Here is a 27,351-nt window from a genome sequence, read left to right on the forward strand (position 1 = left end):
TGTATCAAATCAATTAATAAAACAGTATATGTATACTTTATTTCTTATCTCATGCTTCATCTTATGCAGAGATTCCTCACCCAGAACACTTGTCTTGGAAGATTTCTCTAGAATTTGATGCCTACAATGATAATTCTGCTAGCTCTCACATGAGGTCAAGAATCCCCTTCTAGAGAAGCTTCTGTGAGGTACTTATACTCTCGCTCTTTCTCTTCTAGAAAACTAGGTCTTGATTCACATGTTATTTCCGTCAAAGCTGTAAATTCCTGACCCAATTTTTAATAGTTGTTGTCTTTCCCGCTATTTTGTGTTTCAGCTTGCCATACTTTCAGTTTTTAATGCAGTTATCTGGATTGCGTTTTTGTATTGTGGTTGAGTCTTGGTCCTATGGCCGTTTCTTTTTTAAATAATCAATTCACCGTTGGCATTTGCTGCCCAGATAACCATGGCGACACCCGTAAACATTGTTTGGATCGTTTTACCCCATAACCCGTCTGTTCCACGGTGCCCGCCCCCCCCCCCCCAAATCCTGGCACTTTATTATGAATTCATAGCCCGCGGGCGGTCCCGCTGGGGCGTTTAGCTGAAATTGCATTTGGATCGCCCGGAATAATTGGAATTGTGTCCAGTCTGCAATTACAAGGCCGTTTTGGTGCTGTCCGTTGTACATCAACGCAATGCGATCGTCATTGATTTGGATGTTATCATTTCAATGTACAACATGTTTCATCCACGACAGTTGTTTCATGTATCATCATTTTGTACTTTCATTCCTTCTCACATTACTTCAATGACAATCAAGTTTTAAATGAATGATTCAATCTGTAAAGGTACTTTAACATAGACTCTTCGTTTGATTTGTCCATTGATTTGGATGTTGAAATTTCAGTGTGCTGCATGGTTCATCCAAGATGAGATATATGTTTTCATTTCTTACCTTCATTCCTTGTCACATTACTTCCCATTGCAGTCAAGTTATGAAGATATGGTTCAAAGTGTCTAATGTGCTTTAAAGGCATTGGACACGTTTGGTAATTGTCGAAGATTAGTAATCTAACTAACTTGATGTATCCCAACCATGCATTAAATAACCAACGTGAAAATTTGGGCTCAATTAGTAATCGAAGTTGCACAGATTTGATGAACGAAAAAACACCATTGTTGCCGAATGTGTGTGCTTTAAGGTGCTTAAAGAAGGGCTACACAGACTAGAGGTGTTTCACCTTTTTGAGTGATAAATTACTTTCTCAAAAACTATGTTACTTCAGAGGAAGCCGTTTCTCACAATGTTTTATACTATCAACAGCTCTCCATTACCGACCAAGTAAGTTTTTTATGCTAATATGAATAATTACCAAACGTGTCCAGTGCCTTTAACATAGACTCTTCGTTTGCCCTCAACCCAGAAATCAAAATGGATTTATTTTAAGGAAGTGGGACATATAATCTTATTTATGTTATGACTGCAGATGTTGAATTTATTAAATTAGTTCTGAACACCTTGAGTTTAACAACTTAATGTACTTAAGATCCTACGATTTTATAATGCCTCAAATTCTGGGCAGTCTTTATGTCGAGTGAGGTTATTGCTGTGAATGTGGAATTGTGGAATTCTGCGCTTAAGGCCCATACAATTGTGTGTTTAACATGCACCGTAAGCATATAATAATGCTACGGTAAGCAGAGCCATAAAATTGAGACGTACCGGTATGGATTTTCATCCGATGTAAGGTCTTTGACTTTCAGTGAGAACTTGACTACTTCTAGAGTAATGTTTTACAAAAAAACTATAAATTTAACGAGAAATGAACTTCGATTATAGAAAAGCTTGCTATTTTTTTTACTGAACTCATGTTAGGCCTAAGGACCGGTTTTGATTTGTACTCGATGCAAGGTTTGTAAGTTTTAGTGAGAACCCGACTACCTCTAGTATTCTACAATGATGATTCACAAGAGCAACAACGTTATCGAGAAACGAAATGGGCTTCAATTCGAATTTGTTTTAATTTTACTCTACCTGATGTACTCATAATGTTCAGGTACCGTTGTTGATATTGATACGATGCAAGGCTGTGATTTACATTCAGAGCTTTTACTTATTCAACAATTAGGATGTTTCACGAGAAATGAAATTGGCTTGATTATAGAAAATATATATCTTACCTATCGGTACATGCTTGCACTCTGGCCCAGTGATTAAAGCCTCCTCCAGCTTCATGTCCATAATGATGTCGTCTCCCCCTTCTTGAAGATGGTACTGATGATGCTCTTGATAACCAAGATGAGGATGGGTAGGCAGACTGATGGCAAAACAGGACAAGTAAAATACAATCAAAATTAGTGGCAAGTCTTGTTATAGGGAGTTGCTTGTTGAGTGGTTTGTCCTAATAAGATGCTGTTCAAAGAAGTCAATCAGAGAGAATAAAGTTGGTGATGTAAGTCAACCATAGTCTTGGCACAAGCAGCAGAGTGTGAATAACTTGTACCCCAATATTGGTCTCCTCCAAAGAAAAAGTTCAGCGTGATAAGACTATATAAACTTGCTGCTGATGTTTCACTTGGGGGTGTTAGTGCATGCAACCCACCAGTGTTACTTGCTTGGTTGCAGCGATCCAACTGCGCGGTGAGCATCCAAGCACCTGCTTTGTAAACCCCTAGACACTATCAGTTTCCAAGTTGTGGTCTGGGCTGATATTCAAAAGGTGACTTTTAAGAACTATCGTCGCTTTATGATGATGCTGCACTGGTCTTAGATGATACGGTCGTATATTTAAGATGACAGGCAAGGTGTGGTGTACGTTGTAGATTGTCGGAGTCCAGCTCCAGAATTTTGGAGTTTGTCTTTTTGCTGTTAGAAAAGATGAAGAAAGTTTGCTGTCGAACTCCACCTGTTATTCATCCAATGTAGACATGCCGTGGGTTTTCCCGTCTCAGCACCACACGCTCACGTTTTGTCATTAATTAATCCGCAGGAGCAGTGTCTGTACAGTGTACTGCTCGTATTAATACTCTGTCAGTAACTGAAGGGAGATACCAAAAAACCCGAAGTCCACTTTGCCCTGATCACTGTTGTCTGTCTCTCTCACACCCACCAGTAGAATGTTTGAGGGGATGGGATTTAGTGGTGTGTGTGTGTTTTGTCTTTATTTTGGGGATGCTACGCCTATCCATGTGCACCTTGTATACCAGCTATGGTCATCTACCATCATGATTCAAACCTCTATCTATGGTGCGAGTACAGGAGACAGATCTGCGCAGTACGACTCACTTCCTCTCCTCTAACACGCAGCCAGCCAGAGGATGGATGACGACAAACAAATCGCGCTCGGGCTGCCGTTTGGGTAATGAATTATTCATGAGAGCCACGTGGGATGGTTAATGCGTGCGAAACTCGTAACAGTACTGTGTCTATCTTTAGACTAGAAGAAGACAAAAATTCACTTTCTCTCTCCAAAGTTTGCTTAGGTGTACGTGGGAAGAATCTTTCATTTACATTACGTCAGATTCGTGAAAATGACCCAATTTTTCTTCCCGCCTTCTAGGCTACGTATGTTATAGACATGGGCACTATGTGCATGAATGACGTGCCGAACGCGCTAATCTGAACAATATATATATCAAGTAAATATCATCGCTGAAGGAGGGAAAACAGGTATAAAGGGAAAGAAAACTTTGGCAATCTACTGTGAACTACCGACAAATAGCTGTATCGGTAGCAGCTGCGTTTGTGTAACATATTACTCATATATACAGATTTTTTTTTTTTGCTCAAACTGGACATGAAGCCATTAGTTGAAATAACTTATCATATTGTGTAAAAAGTGTAAAACGTCACTCTTTATCTTATATTTACCAAGGTGATCATTCGAGGAGAAAAAAATCACTTCAGAGCACACAGAAAAAATGTTGTCTCTAAAACTCGGTATGTTGGCTCTTCACTGTCAAAAAATCACACACTTCGTACACGAGCCCAAAAAGTACAGAGAGAGTAACAAGTCGTGTTTGACAGGGGTGCTACTGCCAGTGCCATATAGGCAATGCCCGTCCAAGTGCGGACCACTGTCCGACTCCGCGGTCGGGCGTTACCCCTTTGTCTTGAGCGGCCCGGGGCACCACTGCCTAGCGTGCGGCATCTATTGTCCGGCAAGCAGCTGCTGGCTGCGGGCCGAACCGACCGAACCGGCGGGGAGTATTGGCTTGGTGCACTGCCAAAGGCTCCAAACATTTCCGCTGGGGTATGGGGGTTGTGCCGTAAAACAAGAGAGTTCTATACTTCGGCAATCGATATCGTCTATTGTCAGTTTGACCAACTAGCTTCGTTTCTCTATTTTATCCCTTCAGTATATAGAATGAGGAGGCGAGGTGGTATGACAATAACATTGAGACTTTTGAAGCCTTTTTTTACAGTTTAGTTCACGTAGGCGTTTTTCATGTTTTGACTTCACTCAGTATTTATACAGTACGCCCATTAGTTGACAAATAAATGAAAGTCTTCAAAGTTCACCGAAGTTTGCTATAGATCTACAAAGGCTGTTTTGTTCACAAGACTGCATATATGTATCAGTGTATAAAGTAAATTCACAACGCAGTGATTGGAATTGGATGTTTGGGGGAAAGCTCTTGTCGAAGCCCGGATCAAGCGAAGCAATGAAATGACGCAAACGAACTGCACTGTTTTCTAATTGTGACTCAGGGAAATTCGCTCCGTGCAAGGCTCCGGTCCGGGCTCGAACCTTGGTCCAGAGAGGTAAAAGGCAGAGACAGAAAGCACTGAGCCGACCCTTGACGTATTGGTATCAGACTGACCAGTATATGTTATCCTTCTTGTGCCCGCTTATCCCAACCACACTACGTTCATACCATGAAGCTTGGGCGTCCAGCTTGGGCGTATAAACCCCTACCTTAACCCCATCTTGCTTGCCTCCCTACCACCAAGGCCCAAAACCTCATGCCCGAGGCCCCTCGATCAACCAGCTTTGCCACTGGATACATTCAGCGTTACAGGTGTGTTTGGTTCCTCCCAATCCAAATGGCTAAAGAAGAAAGTACACGTGAAAACCTGATTTTCACCCCCATCCCCTTCTGTATTCGTCCCACAGACATTTAGACAATAATGCACCCATCCAAACACGGCCCAGTGACTGCCACGAGTTGGCGAACAATCGCAAATAAATCCCGGTAAATGAGGGCACAGAACCAAGCCACGTGGCTCGTTTTAGGCAAAGCTGGAAACAAGTGCTTGTTGGCACAGGTGCCCTTTTGACGGTTGCCGAGGCAACCCTGGTCACGTGGTAAGCCATAATGTCAGATCTTCAGATGACAAATATGCTGCACTTTATAATAATACAGATACCGACCTCCAAAACTATTTCATTCAAGTTTTTTTTTTTGTCTCGTGGGTTTGTATACCGCCCGTGGATTATTAGATACAAACGAGAATTGACAGGCTTTTAGAAATAATGTTTGAATATGGTTTGCGTGTGTAAGTTTTGGGTGTGAACATACATCTCATAACTGTTGCAGGCGCGTGGTGTCTCAAGTTTTGGTCTAGGGTTTTGTTTCTTCTCAAAATGGCCTTGAGCCCGTAGAGTTTCTTGACATAAATGAAGCACTGTCACCAAAATGAGAAGGTAGTCTACAAGACTCCACATTGTTCCCAAACCTTTACTGTTTGTTTCTGGTGATGCACAGCGAGTCCGCAAACCTCCCGAATTGCAACATTTGTGAGGTTTGTGAGAAGAGGCTGAAGCTTCCCCTTTCCGATATCTTCACATCCTTCAATAATCTAATTATTGCTTTGTAAACAGAACGTCTTGACTTTGAGAAGAGCCGCAGATAAAGTAATATCAGTCGACGTTTCGATACTTCAATCATATTCAGAATATTTTCGGTCGTCAATGTTTATGGGTGTGTATTTGGGGACTAGGAGAAACGCCAATAAAATAAGACAGAATGGAAACTATCAACGGACCATTTTGATAAGGGCTACATAATTTAATAATACCCGTCATCAGTGATATCATGTTTTTGCGGGTTATTATTACCTCATTAAAAAGTACAGTTATTAAATTGGTGAGGACAGCTAGCCATTGGACAGGAAAATATTAATCATTGGTGATTTATGTATTCCAAGTCTGGTACATCTGCAAATCAAACATAATGGCACTAAGCAGGCTGGAAGAAAACAGTTTAGTCCCACTTTTAGTTTCAATTTAATTAGAATTAGTTGTTCAGATCCGGCAATTGCACACCATAGCAAGTTAAGATGTAGGCTTATAAATAAAGCGTGATAAAATAAAAAACGCATCCCTGTGTATTAGCTGTGAATACTAGGCCATACCCCCACGAGTCCCATACTTAGAGTACGCTGACGATCGCCTCAACTCATTGCAATCGATGCTATGAGATCGATATGTTTTCGACCACCCTTCTTTCCTCTCTTCCTCTCTCCCTCCCCCCTTCTCCCTGTCTACCCCTGTCTTAACCTCAACTAAACACGAGCCAACAATCGTTAGGGTTACCATTGATCCGCCGACGGCTCCTTTGAGAGGCTGTGCCTATACATTCAACCCCAAGTTGTGAGACGGACAGCCGGTTTGGGTTCCAGCAAACTCGCCGGACTTTTTGCCATTATCATAAATTTATGGAAAACCTGGCTTAAAGGCCGTGGACACTATTGCTCAAAAATAATTTTCAGCACAAAGACTTACTTTGGTAAACGAGCAATGGGGAGGTGTTTATATAATTATGAGAAACGGCTCCCTCTAAAGTAACGTAGTCTTTGAGAAAAACGTAATTTCTCACCATAATAATACAAGACCTCAGCTGCAGCCTTTTATTATGCATCTAAAAGAACACAAAGTAATTATTGCAACTTTGTAGACCAATATGAGCCCAAATTTAAAATAACCACAATCGAGTCTATAGAAAGTCGCAACTGCGTTATACCCGCACTAGTCAGCTTTCACATAAAATCATAAAGTTATAAGTTTATTGTTGAGTTCAAATTGCATAAAGCAACATCAAGCAACCAAATTTTACTAATGTAGGGTAAACACTCTTTAATGAAATTGCACTTGACATAAATGATAGCTTTTCACAATAATTATTTATTATATGCCACAAAGGTTCATTAAATGAACTATTAAATATTCATATCTAGTTTCAAGTTGATCCGTTCATACATTGTCACCCGCTGAAGTGACAGGATATAATTTTTAATAAGTATCAGTGTATCTTGGGGCTACAGGCTGCCACTTAAAAACTGAAGTTGATTTATATAAACATTATTGTTTGTTTTGGTCTATTTACAAGCAAAAGTTTTGCATTCAAAAATCTGATTAATTGACAAGCTGCATACACAATACCTTTACATAATAATAACTGATGCTAGTAAGTTTGTTGTATATCGTTGTTGCTGTTGTGCTGAAGTTTTTATTTCGCAAATTGGTCTACTTTCGTTCGACATAAAAGGTCAAGTGAGTTTCCGAATTGGCAAAGTATTCCGAGTGAGGCAAACTGTTAATGCCATCACCCACAAAGCTTTAAACTTCTTCGTAAACGACCAAATACCACTTTATCGTCACACATCTTATATTCAATTGAAAAAAGTCTAACCGGAGAGTTCGATTTGAACCAAGTTGGAAGTTGCCCAGAGTTAAAAGTTGCCCAGAGTTGTGAGAGTGTGAGAGAGTTTTGGATTCAATCAGTGGGTACTCGTATTGGCAGAAAAGGTCTACAACTCGAAGAGCTTTCCTCCTCTCCACACCTCTCCACTCTGTCAGTCTCTCTGACCGACTTGTAGACATTCTTCGATCGCTCCCCCTATCCCCCCATCTATAAATCCGTTTTCATTCATGCCGTCTTGAACGCCGACCGAGACATGTTTGGATCTCAGTTTCTAACCCACCAGACTTGTATATGCCTGCAACCGTGGACCCCTATTTTGTTTACAATCGTAACTTTTTTTGCAACAGCTCCCCATTGGTTTTGGACACGTTTTCCAACTGTGGATCTCTCCCGAACCGTCTTCCCGAAAGGTCTTGCAGATGTGATCAGCGACAAAATTCCTTGATATCGGGGTCGTGTGTTATAAAGTCTGTATTTTTATTTCAGGGTAGAGCTGTCAAATGAGTTGACAGTGATGACTTATGAAACGTTCAAAAGCGACGCTATCTCCTGGAGTCAATGGCCTGCTATGTAGTGTAATTTTATGAACTACATGGAGGACTGACTGAAGTCTTAACTGAAATTGTGGCTCTTAGGGAGAACCTGAGGGAGTATATGGCCTACTGTGCCTCATAGCTCATTACGGTAGAGCATCTGCCCGCAGTGTCAGGGGTCTTGGATTCAAATCCCATAGCGGACCATTTGGTTTTTATCTCATCCAATGTTTAGTTAATTTACTCCTATGCCAAATCAAATATCAATTAGGCAACTCTAAGGCACTCTACAGTGCATGCTATACCAGAGCACTTAGGTAGCACATGAGCCATTTTTCAAGCAATGTCTTTTTCGGAATTTGGGAGACTTCTTTTCTTGTAGTACATGGATAACAGTGTTTCCACGGCAACACACAACACAGACGACTATTTCGCATTAATTTGTTGATATTTTGTTTGGGGAAAAACAAGTGATTATCAGCCATTCATTATAACATGTTTTATCCGCTCAGATTGCAGTGTATTGGTAACATGACCAATTTTATGGAATGATCCGCGAAAATTGTAGCTCGTATGGCCGATATGGGCTCACTAATTCTCAAATTAGAGGGATAAATTGGAGCGATTATTCCGGACGCCTTGCAGGAATGCAAGGCCTGAAGTAGTTGGAGGAGAATATTGTAAAATCACACGGGCAAAGAGTTAGAACGGTGAATCTTTATGGGTCCTACTGGCTAGTAGAGAGAGAGAGAGTGCCTCCAACGGAGCACCCTGTCCGCCCGGAGTCCTGTCACTTTGAACGGCCGTGCATACATCCTACAAAATGAGTAACATTTTCTGAAGCGGTAACCGGTGTAGTCTTCCCAATTGCCGCGCGCAGAATTCGAAATGACCCATCGCAGTTCTTCTTACTGCATGGGTCGTGGGGCTTGAGAAGTTTTAACCGGGGGCTATAGTTTGTGTCTTCTGCCGTACTGACTGGGGATCGGCCCGTGGGCGAAGCAGAGCGGATCGAGCGGGTCCATGTGCTGCGCGGCGCACGGTGTCGTGTTTCAGAGCCCTACTGCTTGTTTTTTGTGTGTACGGGTTCGTCTTCTGTTGTTACATCGCACACTGAATGGAGATAGGGTGTCCTACGGCACTGTCTGTTGTCATTTTGTTGGTCGATTGCGAAGTCGTCTTAAGTTGGACCCGCAATCCGCATCGTACACTAGTAGAACGACAGCAGAATATTTCCTCTTTCAATAGATAAATATAAAGCGCATTGTACGCAAAACATATTTATTTCGAAATACAACTTTTCTGAAATAGTCAATCAGATTTTCTATCACTTATTGGAGCTGCCGTGATACTTTAGCGACAGCATGTGATCTTGGATCTCCAGGGAGATAGGGGCCTTTATGTAAATTTAGGCAATAATGATCATTACGTACCTGACCCTCCAACCACTATCGATTGAGAATATCTTACTTTAGTTTGCTCCTCCTCCTCAATTTCAGCATCGAGCTTCTGGTGTTTTTATTTATTTATTTATTTATTTATTCCTTTTACAATAGAATTGTGCCTCCTGTCTACTCCACCCTTTTCTAACTTTGTCTATATCAAATAAACTGATTTGACTCTCTTTGGTTTGTGTTTTCTTGTGACAGGGGTTGAGTAAGCGTCTTGATTTGTGAAAACATAATAAAAGTATTAAACCTAAATTGTGTTTTTCTTAACAGAACTTGAGAAAGTAGGTCAAGTATACAGTATCTGTGCACATCAGTTTATGAGTAAACAAAGTATTTAATCTTCATCCCTGATGCAGAAATGAACATTTTATCAAACCATTTTAGGCAGCTTCTATTCTCACTTATTCACAACTGTACCAAACTCTTATTTATTATTTTCAAGGGGAGTATGTGTATGCTTCCCTTCTTGTAGAACGAGGGTCTACTAAACTATTTTTGTGCTGAAGCAAATATCCTCTTTTGTTTTTACGAAGCTTGGAGGAGAAAACTGTATAAAGAAAACTAAGTGACACGTTTTTGAAAACTTACTTGTTATTTGGAATTGAAACCCAAATCCAATTTCAGATTATGCCGAGATGGATTCGAACCATCCGAATCCAAAGATGCAAGGGGGTCCGGCACCATCACTTGTCATTACAGTTTTCTTACTTATTTTCTGTTCTCTCATTTTTGTTTTTCCTTGTTCCTTTCTTGTTTTGTCTTCTTTTCGATAATAGAAACCAAACCGCATGAGTATATGAAGAATAACAAAGAGAGACATTTTGGAAAATTTACTCGGAACTGAAACTCAAATTTCTTTTACGGGTTTTGTCGAGTGGGATTCGAACCACTCAACTCGAAAAGATGCATCATTACTACTTCAGTAAACATCATTACTACTTCATCATTCTCTCAGCCTAGTTTTTCTCTAGTCCTTCCTTTAGTATCCTATACTTGTCCATAAGAACCGAACTCCAAATGGACGCATAACATCTTCAGCTTGCAACTTAAATCCTAAAGTAACCAGGCTCGCATTCATCATGCGACTATATGCGACTATACAGAGTGACTCACTATGTCCGAGAGGCCCTCCTCCCGCTTCGCTTCGTCACCAAGACCTCCTCCCCTTGCCCCGTACTTTAACTCTATACCTCCCTTCCACACTTGAAATCTATCCCATCTCTGTGCTCGCTGCACGTTCTACCGCAAATTGGTCCGCGTTTCGGGCTCAAAGATGCTCCGTGTAGCCCCACTACAATGCTCAGTAAATAGCACTCGCTTCATCGTGTGTAATAGAGCGTTTCTCCGTATCGCAGGCCTCAACGTGAATTTGTATTTTTTCTTTTTTTTGCCACATCGTTGATGGGAGTTTGTGCATATTTTATATAAATTCCTTTCCAACCCATTTTGCAGAAGCAGTTACCAGGGTGATTTCACGCATCTCTCTCATAGAGTGACTGGTTTTAAGTACGTCTTCATCTTTATTTCTGTGACGCAAAGTAACGCAAAGCAAAACTTAGATGACGTCACCCATATATGCGTATGGTGGTCACAGATCTCATCTGCCATTTTGTTTGTTCGCGCTGTTTGTTTGTCGACGCGTTGAATGCGTAATAAGAACACAGCTAACTTAAGCCTCTTTTTCACACGACAGCCATTTAACAAGGGTCCTTTGCTTAATTTTAGCATGGTTGTGAAATTCTACCATATGCACCTCGTATGTAAGGACAAAATGGGTTTTTATTGATCATAAAGGATGGCAATTTTGTGAAGATTTCACTTGGGATCTAGGACTGTCCAAACATTGCTGTTTCACGCAAAGTGCAATTTGTAAAATTTTACAACCATGCTCAAATTAAGCAAGGGACCTTTGCTAAATTGCTTTCGTGTGAAAAGGGCTTAGCCTTCTTTTTATCATGTACACACGCTAGAGATGATGTGTTTCAGCTAAAAAATAGCTTTCTTTTTATCATGCACACACGCTAGAGATGATGTGTTTCAGCTAAAAAATAGCCTTCTTTTTATCATGCACATACGCTAGAGATGATGTGTTTCAGCTAAAAAATAAGCACAGAACTTACGGTTGATATTGTAAAAAAAATATAAAGACATTACACGGAATCGCACAATGTAATTATATTCGAAAATACTGGTCTTATGTGATATTTGAAGTGGGAATAATTAAACACATTCGAGTATTGTAATGTGTCATTGTAGATGTACATGTATACATAAACAACGCATTTACTATTATAAATTGAAGCACATCACTAAATAGAACACACACTTCAAGTTATGATTGGGACATTAGTCCTGATAAATATTTCAAGTCAGTCACGTACTCTCTGACGAACCGTTTAGCAGTCAGTTCGCCACTTGTTGGAATTGAGTTAATTTCATGCTAAGTGGAAGCAAGCTACTACACGTATGTGTGTCAGTGCATGGCTCTACATGGTCGTTTGATTTCCCCTTAATTGACACAGGTTTTGACTGCAGCACAGCGCTATATACGGGAATGCACTTTGGGGGAGTTTTGAACGGAATTCAAATTACAGATTTATGGAATTGCGGATTTTCGAATATTTAAATGATTGTTACTAAAATAGTTATAACCTAATTTTTGTTTTAATCTAAACATGCAAGATGTTGTTCCTATCTTAATTCTGATTTCCTTCGTCTTGTCCTGTGAATAACTAGCCTGAAAAGTCAATGGAATCCGATGTTTATCTAGGTCAGCTCTTGAAGTAAATACAATTTTCTTACTTTTTAAGGACCAATTATCATGCTCGCTGAAAGCATTCTTAAATTGTAGACGGCCCAACTACATCAGCATAATGTTTCCATCAAAATGTTAGTTGTATTCAAGGACATTTTGACCGATTTTTTTCTTTCTGGGTTATTTATTTACCTTCTGCCTGCGAAGCGAGGGAAACAAGCATTAAACTTGTATAAAAAAGACAACAAAAAATGTTGTTTTCGTGAAAAACGTGTGTAAGCAACGACTGCGTGTGAAAACAGAACAACACACTGAACCCATACGCCAGGTTGTCTCAGTGAAAACGTGAACACTTATTTCGATGAAATTTACACAAGGAAGTTTACTGATGTGTTTCTTAAAAAGCCAGAGAAGTGGAGTGCATTTAATTCTACTCTTCTAAATATCAATGTTTATGCCTTGACGATTCTTCGGCTCGTAGAAGTGTAGGGTTTGAATGGTTGTTTGCACCGATTGGCTTATTATTGGCTCTGCTGGTTGCAAGGATTTTTTTAAACCAGTTTCAACTAGATCATTAAACTTTACGAATTGGATTAATTTTCTTTTAAAAGTAGACCAATTTTAAATGATTTTTTCTATGAATTAAAAACAATATGCATTTGGGAAACATGTCCATTGTCTTCGATATTATAAACAGTATCCAATTAGGAAATGAATGTTACTAATACAAGCTGTTTTGTGGTAGTACATAAGCTTCAAATCGCTTCATTAGATTAATTACTATGTTACAAATGCAACTTCAAATGACATTATCATACGATAGCATCTTCCTTCCCAGGAACATGGTATAGACGGGATGCATTTTTTCTGTACTACGAATTAACTAGTGTCGTAAAGGGATTTTCAATGGGGAATTTGTTTTTTTCTAAGTCGATTAAAAAAGGGAATCCTTAAAAAAAACATCTGGAAATTTGTTGAAGATGGCGATTCTAATGCGCATAAAAAATTGCCGACATTGGTATAATATTCCCCACCAATAGTCAACCTCGACTCTCGCCTTTGTCCTCTTGCCGTGTTCTCCGCTCAATAAGTCAGTATAACCATGGAGGAATAATGGTATAACACGATAACAAAGAATGACTACAAAGGCTACTCAGTATGCCATAACCACACGATAACTATTGTATTCCTACAACGTGTGCATCAGGCATTCTCTAATCCTTGAGAACAACGATCCGAAGAAAAAAATATCAAGAAAAAAAATATAAAGAAAAAAATATCAAGAACATAAATACATAAGAGGAGGGGGTCGAGAGAAAGAGAAAGAGTATGAAGAAAGGTTGTGTTAGATTCCAGTTGACTGGTTTTATTGTGCTCGGTCGGGGATAGATGAGAAGGGCGATGGAAGAAGGGGAAGGGTGGGACTGGAGAGAAATAGATGGAGAGGAGAAAGGCAGAGAAGGGTGTATACCGGCGGATGGGAAGAGAAGGCCTGCATTGGCCTGCCTTAGCGGGCTCCATGGTTTCTCTCGTTATCAGGGACCCCGGTTCGCTCGTGATCGGAAGTCGGTTGTTTGGGGACATAATAACTGCCCCTGGGTTATGCTGGATTTTCATTCACTTGACGACTGTCCTTTTTCTTTCCTTTTCCCCCTTTTGTCCACCCTTTTTTTGAGAGAGTAATGGAAGCAAATGAGTCAGTTATTCTCTTCTGATGCGGTGATCATGACTGCATTGGCACTTTAAAGTAGTCTATTAATTATAAAACTACTTGTTGTTCAAAGCAATTGTTGTTTTAAATAATTATGTATGTCCTCTATTCCGAACTACCCCCCCCCCCACAAAAAAAACCAAAGAAACCCTCAAACCAAAGACATATACAATTTATGCAACTGTTTTTAAAATGCTATAGCTGCATGCAACACTCGCAAGTATTTATCGTAACTCCTTATCCTCACGGAACAAAATTATGCATTTTCACGTCTCAGAGTCCGTTTCCGTTTTCTGAGCCGTTTATTTTTTATCCCTATAAAAAAAATGACCAGACCCCCCCCCTCCCGTTCCATCACGCGCTGTGCGAGACGAACTGAACTGCCTTGAGCTTGGTGCAACAAGATTGAGCAGGCCTAGCTAGACAACCGCTGTCTTCACATGATACACAGAGCGGCTGCATGCGCATACATGCAATGCGACTTGATGTGCGCCTGCGCATAGCTTGGAGGCGTCTTCAACTCACAGATGAGCACATTCGTGTCTTTCTGAGACAATTTTATTGTTGAAGACAACAACACATTTTAAAGATGCCTCTATAAATACATTAATCTTTCTTGTGTTGAAACTTGTTCACCTTAATTATTTATTATGGCATCAGTCAGTCTTTATCACGTGTCATGATATTTCACAACAGAGGGCGCTGTGCTCATTAACGGATAATACAAAACACGGCAATCAAAATGAAATAAAACTTACAGTTGCATGACAATCGAATGCAGTTAAATTACCTATTTACACTATACTCGTTAATGTTCATGTTAGTCCATTTGTCTGTGTGTGTTTGTCTGGGCATACCTACCACAAGCTTTGGCTTTTCTGGTTATACCCCCATTTCAAATTCTCTTAAAAATTGAACTTTGTAATTTTTGTTGTTATAAATTCTCTGCTGGAATGGAAATAAATGTCTTGAAATGAAATGTACCTTCCCTTTAAAAAACACTGGGTTCTAGTGTGCACATAAAAGGCATGTATTTTTGATGTTGGCGGTGGACTTTTCCAATAGTTCCAGCGAGGCTCCTCAAATGACACTTTGTGCTTTGAGGGTGACGGTGTCGCCTCACCACTCAGTCCTTTGAACCGGTCGGATATTCACCAATCTCGATTGATTAAAACAATATTGAGATGGAGCGGCTCTTTAGGGTCACTCTAGAGCTATAGAGAAACGTGGGTGCGCTACAGTAAAATACCATAAAACACTGACGGATATATTCTGTTTAAGATAAAACCGATAGCTCGCAACTCTAACTGGTCGGTTATTCTATAGCTCAAATCGCCACAAACACACTAAGCACACGTGTGTGAGATTCGACAGTTTTCATATTGTACCGTCCCAACACTCCCCCGCAGCCAACGGCATAGAAAGGGTAAAACAATACGCAGATAATCAAAAACTGGAGATGCTATCGATGCATCCCAAATTGCTAAAATGCCCAAAAACCTTTGATACAGTGCAATTTCGCCCCAACTTCTTTTCCCCCTAAAAAATAATAATGAATAAGAAAAAGATAGACCAAAAATAAGCTGGTTTTATTGCGTTTCGTTGCCGTTTAAATTTCACCCGCAGTGCTAGCGGGTATTGTGCGTGTGTATGTGCTATCAACCTCTGTTTATCTTCAGAAATATTTTTTCCCTCTGTCAAACTACATGCTATCCCTCGCATGCGTTTCACGGTAGTTTGCTTCATATAAATAGGTGATTATTTCTTGCTATTTATGAGTTTCCTCCCCCATCTCGCCTCTGAATATTGCCTCTGGAAACACCTGTGTATAATTTAATACCGTGGTATTATATGAAAATAGCGAAACACGCAGATTTTGTTTGGTTGTACTATTTTATTTTAAGGTGAGGTGAATACAACTCTTGCTGAGTATTGAATGGGCAATGGCCTCCGGCCCATGAGTTGCGGCAGAACTTTACAGAGAAACCCGCTTAGTAAAGTCACTGTTTTCATTGTACTAAAATATATGAAAACTATATTTGCTTTGAGATTATTTATGAGGGTATATCTTTTGTAAGTACTAAAAAAATGATAATACCATAACAACTTTCTTGGTAAGAAGCGCTGCATGAAACGCTTCCCAGATTGTGTTTTTTTACGTGTACATTACCGCTCCAGATTGTCAGCAATTTGAAAACACTAATACCTTTATAATAAAATGAAGCCTTCACATGTTAGATTTATTGTATAAAGTCACATTTATGTAGGATTCGATCAAAAACAAAAGGTGTATAGTTTGCCTTATAATTGTCGTTATACAAATGATTAATATCGCAGTGCATTTGGCCAACCTATACCCAGATCTTGGGATCTATTTCATGCTATAAGTTAATTTTGTTCCGTCACAGCAGATTGGCATTGGGCTTAATTCGTTGCATACATACAACGTGTTATTTACAGCGAATAACATGTAGTTTGCAATGTCAAATTATATGTCACTTTCTCGATAACCTTTTTATGTCATAATCATTGGGTCAACGACGCATCTATAAAATACAAGTTGTGCTATACGTTTAGTCATACCATAGAGCTATATGACCCAGCTCTGTGGTCATACAGTACGAGTACATCTCATGTAATATTGGAACGAGAATTGGTATAATCTCAACAACGACCTTTCTGCATTGTAATTATTGGGTCATGATGGTCGTTATATCCGATTACCAATTACAGCGACGTTCAATACAACGGTCTTTTAAAGAGCCACAGTACATGATTATGAGAGAGTTCATTTGAAGCCTGGTCAAACTGACATGGTCAAACTAACAGGTGGACATTGATTTGACATAAACGGGTTCGCTCTGTTAATAGAAGCTGTATGGACATTGAGTTTTGAGTCACTTGTAATGTTTGAGTGCGGGACAGCAATTGCATCAGGTCCTTCTGTTTCATTGGTAGGACTGCAGTACTTGCAATCACAAGGTTGTCGGTTCAAATCCTACCTAGCTAACCACTGAATTCACACTGACTATAGTATCAGTTTTGTACCAATTCCTGGAATTGTGCAATTCATAATCATAGACGTTTAACCAATGTTTGTATATGAGAGAGATTGGCTGTTGCCATTATAGCTTGTTGTTTGTATCCCCTTGTGGGAGTTTGCTGAGTTCCCTTGATGGGAAGATCATCTAATTACTCTATTTTCAAGTGAAGTTTAACCCCAACTAACAAAAACTGAAAATCCGCAATCAGATAATTTCGTTTATGGCGTCTATTTTTGGATTATAATTAGCAAGCAGGTCGTGATAATGGTAGTCGTTATGTACGCTCTAATAATTATGGTTAATTATGATATGAGCCCTTTTTATACACAGCCGGTAAGCATAAACAAATCTTGCTTAACATAAATGTTATGCTCTATTGTAGCTGCTTAAGCCCCTTTCACATGAGAGCAGTTTAGCAAGGGTCCTCTGCTAAATAATTGTAGCGTGTTGTACAATTTTACCAAATGTGAAAGGGCAATTTTTTTCTATTGTCCAAGTTTTCTTGCAAAGTCTTGTCCAACATTGCTATATTTTATAACCATGCTAAAAATTAAGCAAGGGACCCCAGTTAAATTGCTGTCGTGTGAATAGCACTTTACTGTGCTATTATTGTTGCTTACCAAGTACATTTAGTGGCTGATATTTCTTGTGAACAGCTTGTTTTATTTTGTCATGGTAGAGTAAGGATTAATCAAACGCGCGCAGCCACAGGAGGTCGTTGTGCTGCGGTATCACTCATCTTTTGTGTAAAGTACAGAAAATGGTTCACCTGAAATTAAAAGTGCCGTTTTTGGAAGAAAATATGTATGTGTAATATGCAGACGTAAATTTATTAAATTTGACCTAAAAAACTGTCGGTGGCTTTAGCTGTTTTGTATTTTGTGTTGTTTTAGATTTTCCAACCGAAGGCCTTTTTTGTGTTTGTAGCAAATAAGCCATGTGCCGAAAGTTCGATGTTAGTACTAGAGGAGAAAGGTATGTTATGCTACGTTTGATAATCACTCTTAAAATTAAAGGAGATACAAACTTACTTGGTAAGCAGCTTTCGATAGTATATTGCGTTTCGTCAATTGTTTTTTTTAAAATCCCAATCGGACATAATCGCTCCGGATTTTCGTCGATATCTCAAAAACGCAACCACGTTTTGAATTTAAATTTTCACATGTTAGTTTTATTGTATACGCACCTAGATTAAAGCGATGAAACGGTTCTAAAATAACAGGTATACTTTCCCTGTGACAGAGCTGGTTAGAGGCGCCTAATGTATACATATATTATTTTAGGAAGAGATGGGTCAAGTGAAGTTTTACTAATTTTAATAGTCATTTTTGCTGGAAGCAGGCAAGCAAGCCACTGGTTTCCCCACCCTTCCTCACATTACTCACAGAAATCATCATCATATCTTCTCACTTTATTACTGACATGTTATCGATAGGTCATGTGGGATGGGATATGGATGGGACGACCTTGGGAAATATAAATGAACAATCGTGTAATGATGCACATGTGAAAACTTTATTTCCAGGGGTAAACAAGCTGACACTCCCACATGCTTTTAATGTTTAGAGTTTTTCGTCATCTCGTTTCTTAGCGATGATGGTTTCCTGTCATTTTCTGAGAGATTTCACGATCTATACAAAGCAATCAAGTGAGGTAAAATACAGGCAAACCTGACGTGGATTTCTCACGCAACTCCGCTTTCTACAACCGCGCTGCTAGCTGCCGCGGACCCCAACCCGCGAGAATTGATTTCAGTTTGCCTCACGATAGCTCGCTTGATTCAAATTCATTTCTTACGGCTCACGGGCTATCACTGCGCAAATCACGCTCGGCTAGCGATTTTCGGTTATAAATCCGACGATTTTGTCATCCTAATTGACGCATTATCGTGGCAAAATTGGAAAATAACAAGTGATCTGGACCTGGGCACTGGTGCGTGGAACAACGGCAGCAGGTACTCGCGTTTGTCGGTGAGAGGTTTTCTTTTTTTACGGGCCTTGACGGTTCAGCGGTCAAACTCGCCGGGCCGCGTGGGGGGAAGGGGACTGCTTTGACCGCCTGGAGCTGCCCGTGCGTGCTGCCGAAAACATTTTAGTCTCCCGTTTGTCCCCGGGCGCTGCAGCTGTAACGATTTTGTTCAGAGGAGGGAAAAGGTGTGGATGTTTTAGCGAAATGATATTTTTCTAGAAAGGATCTTGTGTTTTCCAACAACCTCGGGGCATGTACAAAAGCTGTACGCAACTTAACTTGCTTCGTGCAGTGTGATGCGTATGAGAACCGAAAAGCTGTCATCATTGTGTTACACAAGAGAGGTTTTTTTTTAAACTCGAATCCTAAACTGTTAAAGGATACACCGTAGAGTGTACTGTTTAACTTCTCCTTCCAGATCATCTTTTTACTTCACATCGAAACTAAAGAGGGCAAAGTTACAGTCGCATAAGTCACAGTATATACCTGGAGAAGCTCGACCTACCGTGTGGCTGGCGTTTGATTACATTTTCGCATGCTATAGCAAAATGCACTGCTTCATTGCGTACACACGAAGCTGCAATAAAAACTGAATTAGGCCCTGCTTTAGAGTTTGGACTATAGCTTATGATGTGCAGACAATGTTTTATGCATTAATACAAGGGACAGATGTGTTTGGGGGCTTGTAGATTGATAATCAAGGCGTATAATGTTGACTCCAACAAAACCACATCCCGTGAATATGCACTCTGGATGCCTGCTCACACTGTTTTAAAATCTGATGTGTTAGATATTCACCTAAATTAATCCACAGATGTGGTTGATGGAAAGCAACTCGCTTTAGTGTTTGTTATGTATTTTGTTTTAGATGTAATAAACCATACACAAGTTACGTCCTTTTTCGTCTGTATGCCGTTATGTGATGTTTTTGTTCTGCATGGCGAACCCACTTTTCCCATTGCGCCCTATCCACCATGTTTAGCCGTAGCATCTTTAGAAAAAGAACCACTTTTATTTGTTTCTATGGTTGAGCCCACAACCGCAAACTAAATGCATTTCTGGATGTCCCTTGATGAAGGATTTTCAATTGTTATAAGCAATTTATAATACTAAATTGGTTCTTAAGTTTTCAAGATTAACAGAGACAAAGTTTGCTTAATTTCCTGAAATCATGACTCATATTAAATAAGTTGCTTTGAACAGTCGCCTATCCATCATTGGAGACGAGCAAAGGGTGTGGACAGCAAAAACAGAGATAGAAGTTATCGCATGATGGCGCTGTTCACATATATCTTGGTGAAACTTAATATGGTAAATTATTGAGTATTTTTTTAAACCGACTTTGCCTTTAATACACTGAGATTTCTGCATTGAAATTTGGTAAACTGTCCATGTCAAATGCTCTTAATTGGTTTTCAGGTTGAATTTGTTACATCTTTTGAAAGATGTGCAGAGTAGAAAGATTGCAGTATTTTTTTTTGTAGAGCTGATGAAACAGTCACATAGTGGTCATGTTTTGTGTGATCAATCAAATACATGATTATAACAAACCTGTGAACATGTGGGCTCCATTGTGTATGACTCGTGAGAAAATGTTGAAAATCTTTTTAAAGTTTGGAATAATTAAGATACAATTTTCTCGGAAAGAATTTCAAACAAAAATGGATCTAGTATAGGCTTCAAAATCAGTAAGCTTTTAGATTAAAATTTAAACAATGGTGTTTTTTTACCAATTTTGTATAACACCTTTAGTTTGTGTCTTTATTACTCACGATTTCTTGTAGAAAGTACTCACAGAAACGGGCGAGAAAAAATGCATTGTAATATATTCAAACAACAGGACCGGTATACATCTTTTTCTTTAGTTTTTAATAATGATCTCTAAATCAATAAAACAATGGCAGGGTTACTTTTGTATTGAGTCTTCGAGGTCCCTAAACAGTCAAAACATCCGGCCAGGTCGCATACATCTTGCAAAACGTAATGCTTATTTTTAGTGGAATAATATTTGCATTGTGTTGAGTTATGAAATCATATTTCTATAAGCCTCATCCAAATAAGTCCCCGCCCTTTTTGGCATAGACCTACTTGTGCAAAATATGTACACAAGCTAAAAAGCCATTGCAAAACATTGTTAATACTCGACACGCTATGCTGACTAAAGTAACATTTTAACTGAGTGTGCACACCCACGCTACCGATATCCATTCCAAAATGACTTGTACCACGTACTGGGTCACACTCACTAAAGCAAACCAAAAGCACACTTTGGAGTAATGATGCTTACAGCGACATTGCTAAATAGCCTAGAGATTGAATATGGTAAACGCAATAGACTTGAATTTGATTGACCTTTAGACAGACTAATGTTTGACCTCATGGGCACACCTTGTCCAACTCCTCATAAATAATATCGAACACATCCAAGACATTTCATTGGCACAAACTTCTGCAGAAACTTTGCAACTTCTACAAAGGTAGCAATGTTGGGCAAGATTCTACACAAGGGAGCTACAATTTAGCAAGGAACCCTTGCTCAATTGCTCTTGTGTGAATGGGGTTTAAGAAACAATTACAGGTTGTTGCCACTGCCTCACTTTGGGCCAATCATCTTGTATTCGACTCAAAAAGCCCTAATTTCATTTGAAGTTTACAATAAAGACTGTAAGCGTACCATCGTCATAGGATAGAGTAGTTTAATCCTTCCTTTTCTCACGCAGAGTTTTCCCAGCTTCCCAAGTTTTCTTTTCATCATCATTATCATCATAATCACACCTCTCCACTTGGATGTCTTCTTGAGGCAAAAACATGACACCCAACAGTTACCTTACTTCCTGTTCACACGGCATGCACAGAGGGTAATCGTCAAGGCCCCTATAGGAAGTAACCCCTCAAGGGTGATGATGTAACCCCCCCCCCCCCCCCAAGACCAAACCCTACACGATGTCTTTTCGTTGCGCGTCAATACCCGTCACGTCCCGACAGGGTGAATGTCTATGTTGGAGGAAAATGTTTACCCGTAGGTGACCGTACAAGATGTCTTCAAAAATGTCTTGAGAACTGCAGGCTGAGCAGGCACCCCGCAGTGTGGACCCAAGAATATGGTCCGCACATGATGACCGATAATAACTATTAACTGTCTGACTTGTCCCCTAAGGTTCAATTCAGCCTTTTTTTGATGGACATATATTTTTCTAATTAAACTGTCATGTTCTTTTTGTGAACAAATAACTTGTTTTTCTTCTTGATGCCTTGAAACCATCTTGAAATCACTGAGTTATGTTTGTATATTGTTTGTTTAAACACAATTGCCATATGTAAAGACTCCTTTGATTTCAAAGGTGAACGGAGAAGTCTCCCGAATTTCGAAAAAAAAAACTACTCCACGGTAGTAGAATATATAGGACAAGTTTTCAAAAGACCATAATCTATACACAGCAAGTAGGTATACATCTTACATGGTGGACCGCAAACCAAATAATACAAGTTACCACACTAAGAATATCGGGGTTTTTTTATGAGAAATATTCATAAAATATTTAAAATAGAGTCAGTGTCTGCTGGGCATAACAAAGTGAAAACAATTCTTAACACACGACTTTGAAATATCTCTCCAAACAGAACAGTTTCCTTATTTTGTGTAAGTTTGTCTTAGAGTCAAAACGCAGAAAGATGTTCTCAAGTTAAAATACTGAATGTTAATGGATGAAGCATAAAGATATGCGAAGGTTGTGTGCCACATCCATGAGCTGTACCATCCCTCCTTCTAAGACGCAAGATGCTACCCATCTGGTCATCAAGAATGATGGCCCAAGGATGCTACTCAAGCCCCCCAATGGTGTGGGAAGATACCGTGTCCTTGGCCAGGACACGGTCGATGTGTTGCGACACTTACCTCCTAATTGCACCTCAATTAACCCCCCATTATCTCCTTGGCTTCCTCTAAATTGACAGATTGGTTTTGCTTGTTACCGTTAAAGGCTGACGGGACCAGCGTGTGGTTTTATCTCGGCGTGAATTTACTTCCACACGGCCCGTGGTGTGAGTCCACATGGGACACAAAATGTCTGGTTCTGGTTTCCGCAGTGCGAGAAAATTTTATTTTTTCCCCGTTTGCAAAACTTTGCGATAAATCAGCATTAAAATAACACCCTCACTCCATTGGGAAAGTTATTTATTCCCCATCCCGTCTGGGTTCGAGACTGCTTACGAATCAATTAAAACTTGTTATTTTAAAAGTTTGTTTCAGTTTGTATGGTCTAACTGCCAAAACATACCAAACATACCGTCATATAGCGCAAGGGTGCTGAAATGATTTCACTAGGGTCGGTGGAGCGAGCACCCGGTGGACCGCTTCGCTGGCCCGTATGCCCCCATCGCCATGAACTCCTCAAACAGCTTCCATTCCGTTGGATCAAATGTCATGATGTTGTTTTTGTGAACATACCTATTTTTGACCAAAACCAGCGTTATTGTTTTTGATCAGATTTAAATGGCAAACTTCATTGTAAATTTTAACACTAAATTTTCAAATCCAGTATTGTTTTCCCATTTCAGTTTCAATTGTTGCAACTTTGTAATTAAAAATTCTGTATATCATCCCTCTTATCCCTTAACACAAACAGTGGTTCGCTGGCTAAATGCAATTGAGCCAAAAGAATTAACTGTTACACCTTTTGAGATCTCTATCAATCTCTAACTTGACAAGCCGTTGTATTTTATCGATCCCAGGCGACCTAATTACTCCGAAGTCGCAATGCAAAGGGATCACCTATTGTACCTCGCAATGGTAAGTACCAATAAACCTTAACCCTGTGCACAAAATACCAACAGGTCCACTGAAGCCAAAGCAATTAATAACCTCGGTACCTAGAAGACAACTCGCCAAGTTCAATGCCAGTTCAGGTTTTTAGAAATCTTTAAAGTGGTTTGGTTGTTGGAACCTACTGTTTATTTCAATCCTATATGCCTACTATAGAAGACCAACCTGTGAAAAATGGCATTTCAAAAGGTGGTAGTTTTAGGGCTATCGCCGAAAATATGGACAGGTTATTTATGTTTGTGCAGGAAGAATGATCTGCAATTGGGAAACACAATCAGAAAAGCGTCACTTCTAAGATTCAATTTTTGGGGATACGGTCGCATACAAATAGGCTATGGACTGTTTAAAATGTATTAAAATTAAAGCAAGACTATCAGGTGACTCAAAGTTTGCTCGAACCAGCATGGTGATTACCAATTAGTGCCTTCTTTGGATTGGCTAGTCCCGGTCCCTCCTTTAACTTTCACACCGAAATATTTACGGGATACTTGGAATTTTGGCTGGTAACCCTCATTCTAAGCATAATTTTGAAATTAAATGAAACTGTGCCCATATTTCAAAGTTAGGCGATGGCACGAATCAGGCAAATTATCGAAAGATGTTTTCTTTAACCCAGTTCAGAAATGAACTTTCCATGACAGCTTCACGCGGTGTATACAGATTTCCCGAATGTACAAGGGTCGTCACATTTCAACATTATGGGTGGTATAGACAATAACTCACATCGCACACGCCTCTAATATTACTCTGGTCTACCCCGCGAAAGTGTTCCGCACTGGCAAAAGTTCACGTCAATTTCGCGACTTGTGAACATTTGAGACACCACCTGATACAGAAACCGTGGCACCGTGAACGGGTAGCATATCGCTTGGGAAATTCCATTTGAAACTCAGTTGATAGACGACAAACAGTGCTGCAATTTCTCTTACAACATCACCGGATTTGCTGTAAACTGTAATGTAAAATTTCATATCAAAAGGTGTTTGCGTTTTTGAGATGTCGACTGTGTGAATCAGTACACCCGAGACACTGCTCTAGAATTGCAAAATGTCGTGGGTTCGAATCTCGCCTGTGATTTCTCAAAATAATAAATATATGCAGAATTTGTTTAATGGTTCTTTGTTATCTACAATCAGTGAGTCTTTTCTACCGTACTCCGTCGAAAGCCTCTTCACATAAAGTGACTTCAGTTGTAATATGCTGCCCCGTCTTTCCCGACGTTTCGATAAGACACACCGACTGTCTTCAAGAAGAAACGTCATGTTAAATGCCTTTCTTACATCTGCCTATCGTGGTAAACAAGCTCCCCGTTAATAAAACTTAAAGCCAATATTAATTTCTGTTCTGATTCTGTATCCCTATCATTTCCCATGGTAGCAAAAAGAACTGGGTTACAATCAATTTTAATCGACTTAACTTGTCGTACGCGTTCCAATTTAGAGGATGGGTTGGTGATGTTCGGTGTGTGGTACGTCACTTTGAAGTGATACAGCGACTTGTGACAGTGTTTATGTACATGCAATGGCATCTAGGCACACCGCTTATATATGTACTATATTGGCCGTATTGCAATTCACATGCATCATTGGTTTTATTTTTGGGCAACCTGGCAAAGCGAAATGTGTTTAGCTCAAATATAATATGTTTAGCAGAAACTGGTTATATCAGTCAGAGTTTATATGCAATTTACGTTGATTTGATAATGGTGCCCCACTTTTGTGCTGCTCTGAAATAATTTTGACTAAGATTACTAAATACATTCTGCTTTTGGCCTATGAAACACACAATTCTTTTGCAACTTGAGTTTTGTGTTTTAAAAAGTCCCACCTCCCTTGGTGGTGTGCTCAGACCAAAAGTAGTACATCATTGGTTCTTGGAATATTAAATTTATTGTAGCAATCATTCTGTTATTAAACTCGTCATTTTGAACCCACCCGTGAACAAGTCATTAAACTTAGATGGTCCAGTGTTGAGTGACACCAATGAATAACGGATAATAATTAAAATGTTTTAGTCCGTGGTTTTGTGAACGTTCTTATACGTTCTAGACTTCATTTGTGACAATTTGAATAGTGATTTTTGGGATCTTCAAAATGCTTGTCTTTGTCATTATCTGAAACATGTTTTTATGGAGGAGTGGGTATCGTACTTTTTTCCACTGCGGTTTCAGGTTGACAATTCTGTGTGATGACATTAACATGGCGATATAGTGCAAGAGTATATAGTCGAATAAAGATGATGCCTAGACGATAGTCATTGCTGACCAAGAAAGTCTGAAACTGAGATCCAGATCTTGGGAGGTACATTGGAATGATGGAAAGTCTGAAACTATGATCCAGATCTTGGGAGGTACATTGGAATGATGGAAAGTCTAAAACTGAGATCCAGATCTTGGGAGGTACATTGGAATGATGGAAAGTCTGAAACTATGATCCAGATCTTGGGAGGTACATTGGAATGATGGAAAGTCTAAAACTGAGACCCAGATCTTGGGAGGTACATTGGAATGATGGAAAGTCTGAAACTATGATCCAGATCTTGGGAGGTACATTGGAATGATGGAAAGTCTAAAACTGAGACCCAGATCTTGGGAGGTACATTGGAATGATGGAAAGTCTGAAACTGAGATCCAGATCTTGGGAGGTACATTGGAATGATGGAAAGTCTGAAACTGAGATCCAGGTCTTGGGAGGTACATTGGAATGATGGAAAGTCTGAAACTGAGATCCAGATCTTGGGAGGTACATTGGAATGATGGAAAGTCTGAAACTGAGATCCAGATCTTGGGAGGTACATTGGAATGATGGAAAGTTTGAAACTGAGATCCAGATCTTGGGAGGTACTTTGGAATGATGGAAAGTCTGAAACTGAGATCCAGATCTTGGGAGGTACATTGGAATGATGGAAAGTCTGAAACTGAGATCCAGATCTTGGGAGGTACATTGGAATGATGGAAAGTTTGAAACTGAGATCCAGATCTTGGGAGGTACATTGGAATGATGGAAAGTGTGAAACTGAGATCCAGATCTTGGGAGGTACATTGGAATGATGGAAAGTCTGAAACTGAGATCCAGATCTTGGGAGGTACTTTGGAATGATGGAAAGTCTGAAACTGAGATCCAGATCTTGGGAGGTACTTTGGAATGATGGAAAGTTTGAAACTGAGATCCAGATCTTGGGAGGTACATTGGAATGATGGAAAGTTTGAAACTGAGATCCAGATCTTGGGAGGTACATTGGAATGATGGAAAGTCTGAAACTGAGATCCAGATCTTGGGAGGTACATTGGAATGATGGAAAGTCTGAAACTGAGATCCAGATCTTGGGAGGTACTTTGGAATGATGGAAATTTCAACTTTTGTTTACCCACATGAATTATAAATTCCAATGAGCTTTTTTGAACAGTCCTCAGTCCTAGAGAAAGACCCAATAACATGA

The 27,351-nt window shown here is 39.7% G+C and overlaps 1 protein-coding gene and 1 long non-coding RNA gene across 4 annotated transcripts in view; one reads left to right on the forward strand and one right to left on the reverse strand.

Moving 5' to 3' along the window:
• LOC139947906 (LIM homeobox transcription factor 1-beta-like) overlaps positions 1–27,351 on the reverse strand; it is an 81,163-nt gene that overhangs the window by 52,911 nt on the left and 901 nt on the right. The window contains exons 1-2 of one of the 3 annotated variants that reach the window (XM_071945758.1): positions 22,987–23,077; positions 2,164–2,300 (exon numbers count right to left, since the gene is read on the reverse strand). In XM_071945758.1, coding sequence (XP_071801859.1) covers positions 2,164–2,224 — 61 coding nt within the window. In that variant the 5' untranslated portion in view covers positions 2,225–2,300; positions 22,987–23,077. Of the gene's footprint in view, positions 1–2,163; positions 2,301–2,585; positions 3,180–22,986; positions 23,078–27,351 lie in introns of those variants that run through there. The other 2 variants (XM_071945757.1, XM_071945756.1) reach the window with 2 other exon arrangements.
• LOC139947911 (uncharacterized) overlaps positions 1–27,351 on the forward strand; it is a 67,838-nt gene that overhangs the window by 28,956 nt on the left and 11,531 nt on the right. Inside the window, exons 2-3 of the long non-coding RNA XR_011787390.1 lie at positions 70–188; positions 23,823–23,880. This is a non-coding gene — a long non-coding RNA (uncharacterized lncRNA). The remainder of the gene's footprint in view (positions 1–69; positions 189–23,822; positions 23,881–27,351) is intronic.

This window comes from Asterias amurensis, chromosome 15, assembly GCF_032118995.1.
Source record: "Asterias amurensis chromosome 15, ASM3211899v1".
Lineage (NCBI taxonomy): Eukaryota > Metazoa > Echinodermata > Asteroidea > Forcipulatida > Asteriidae > Asterias > Asterias amurensis.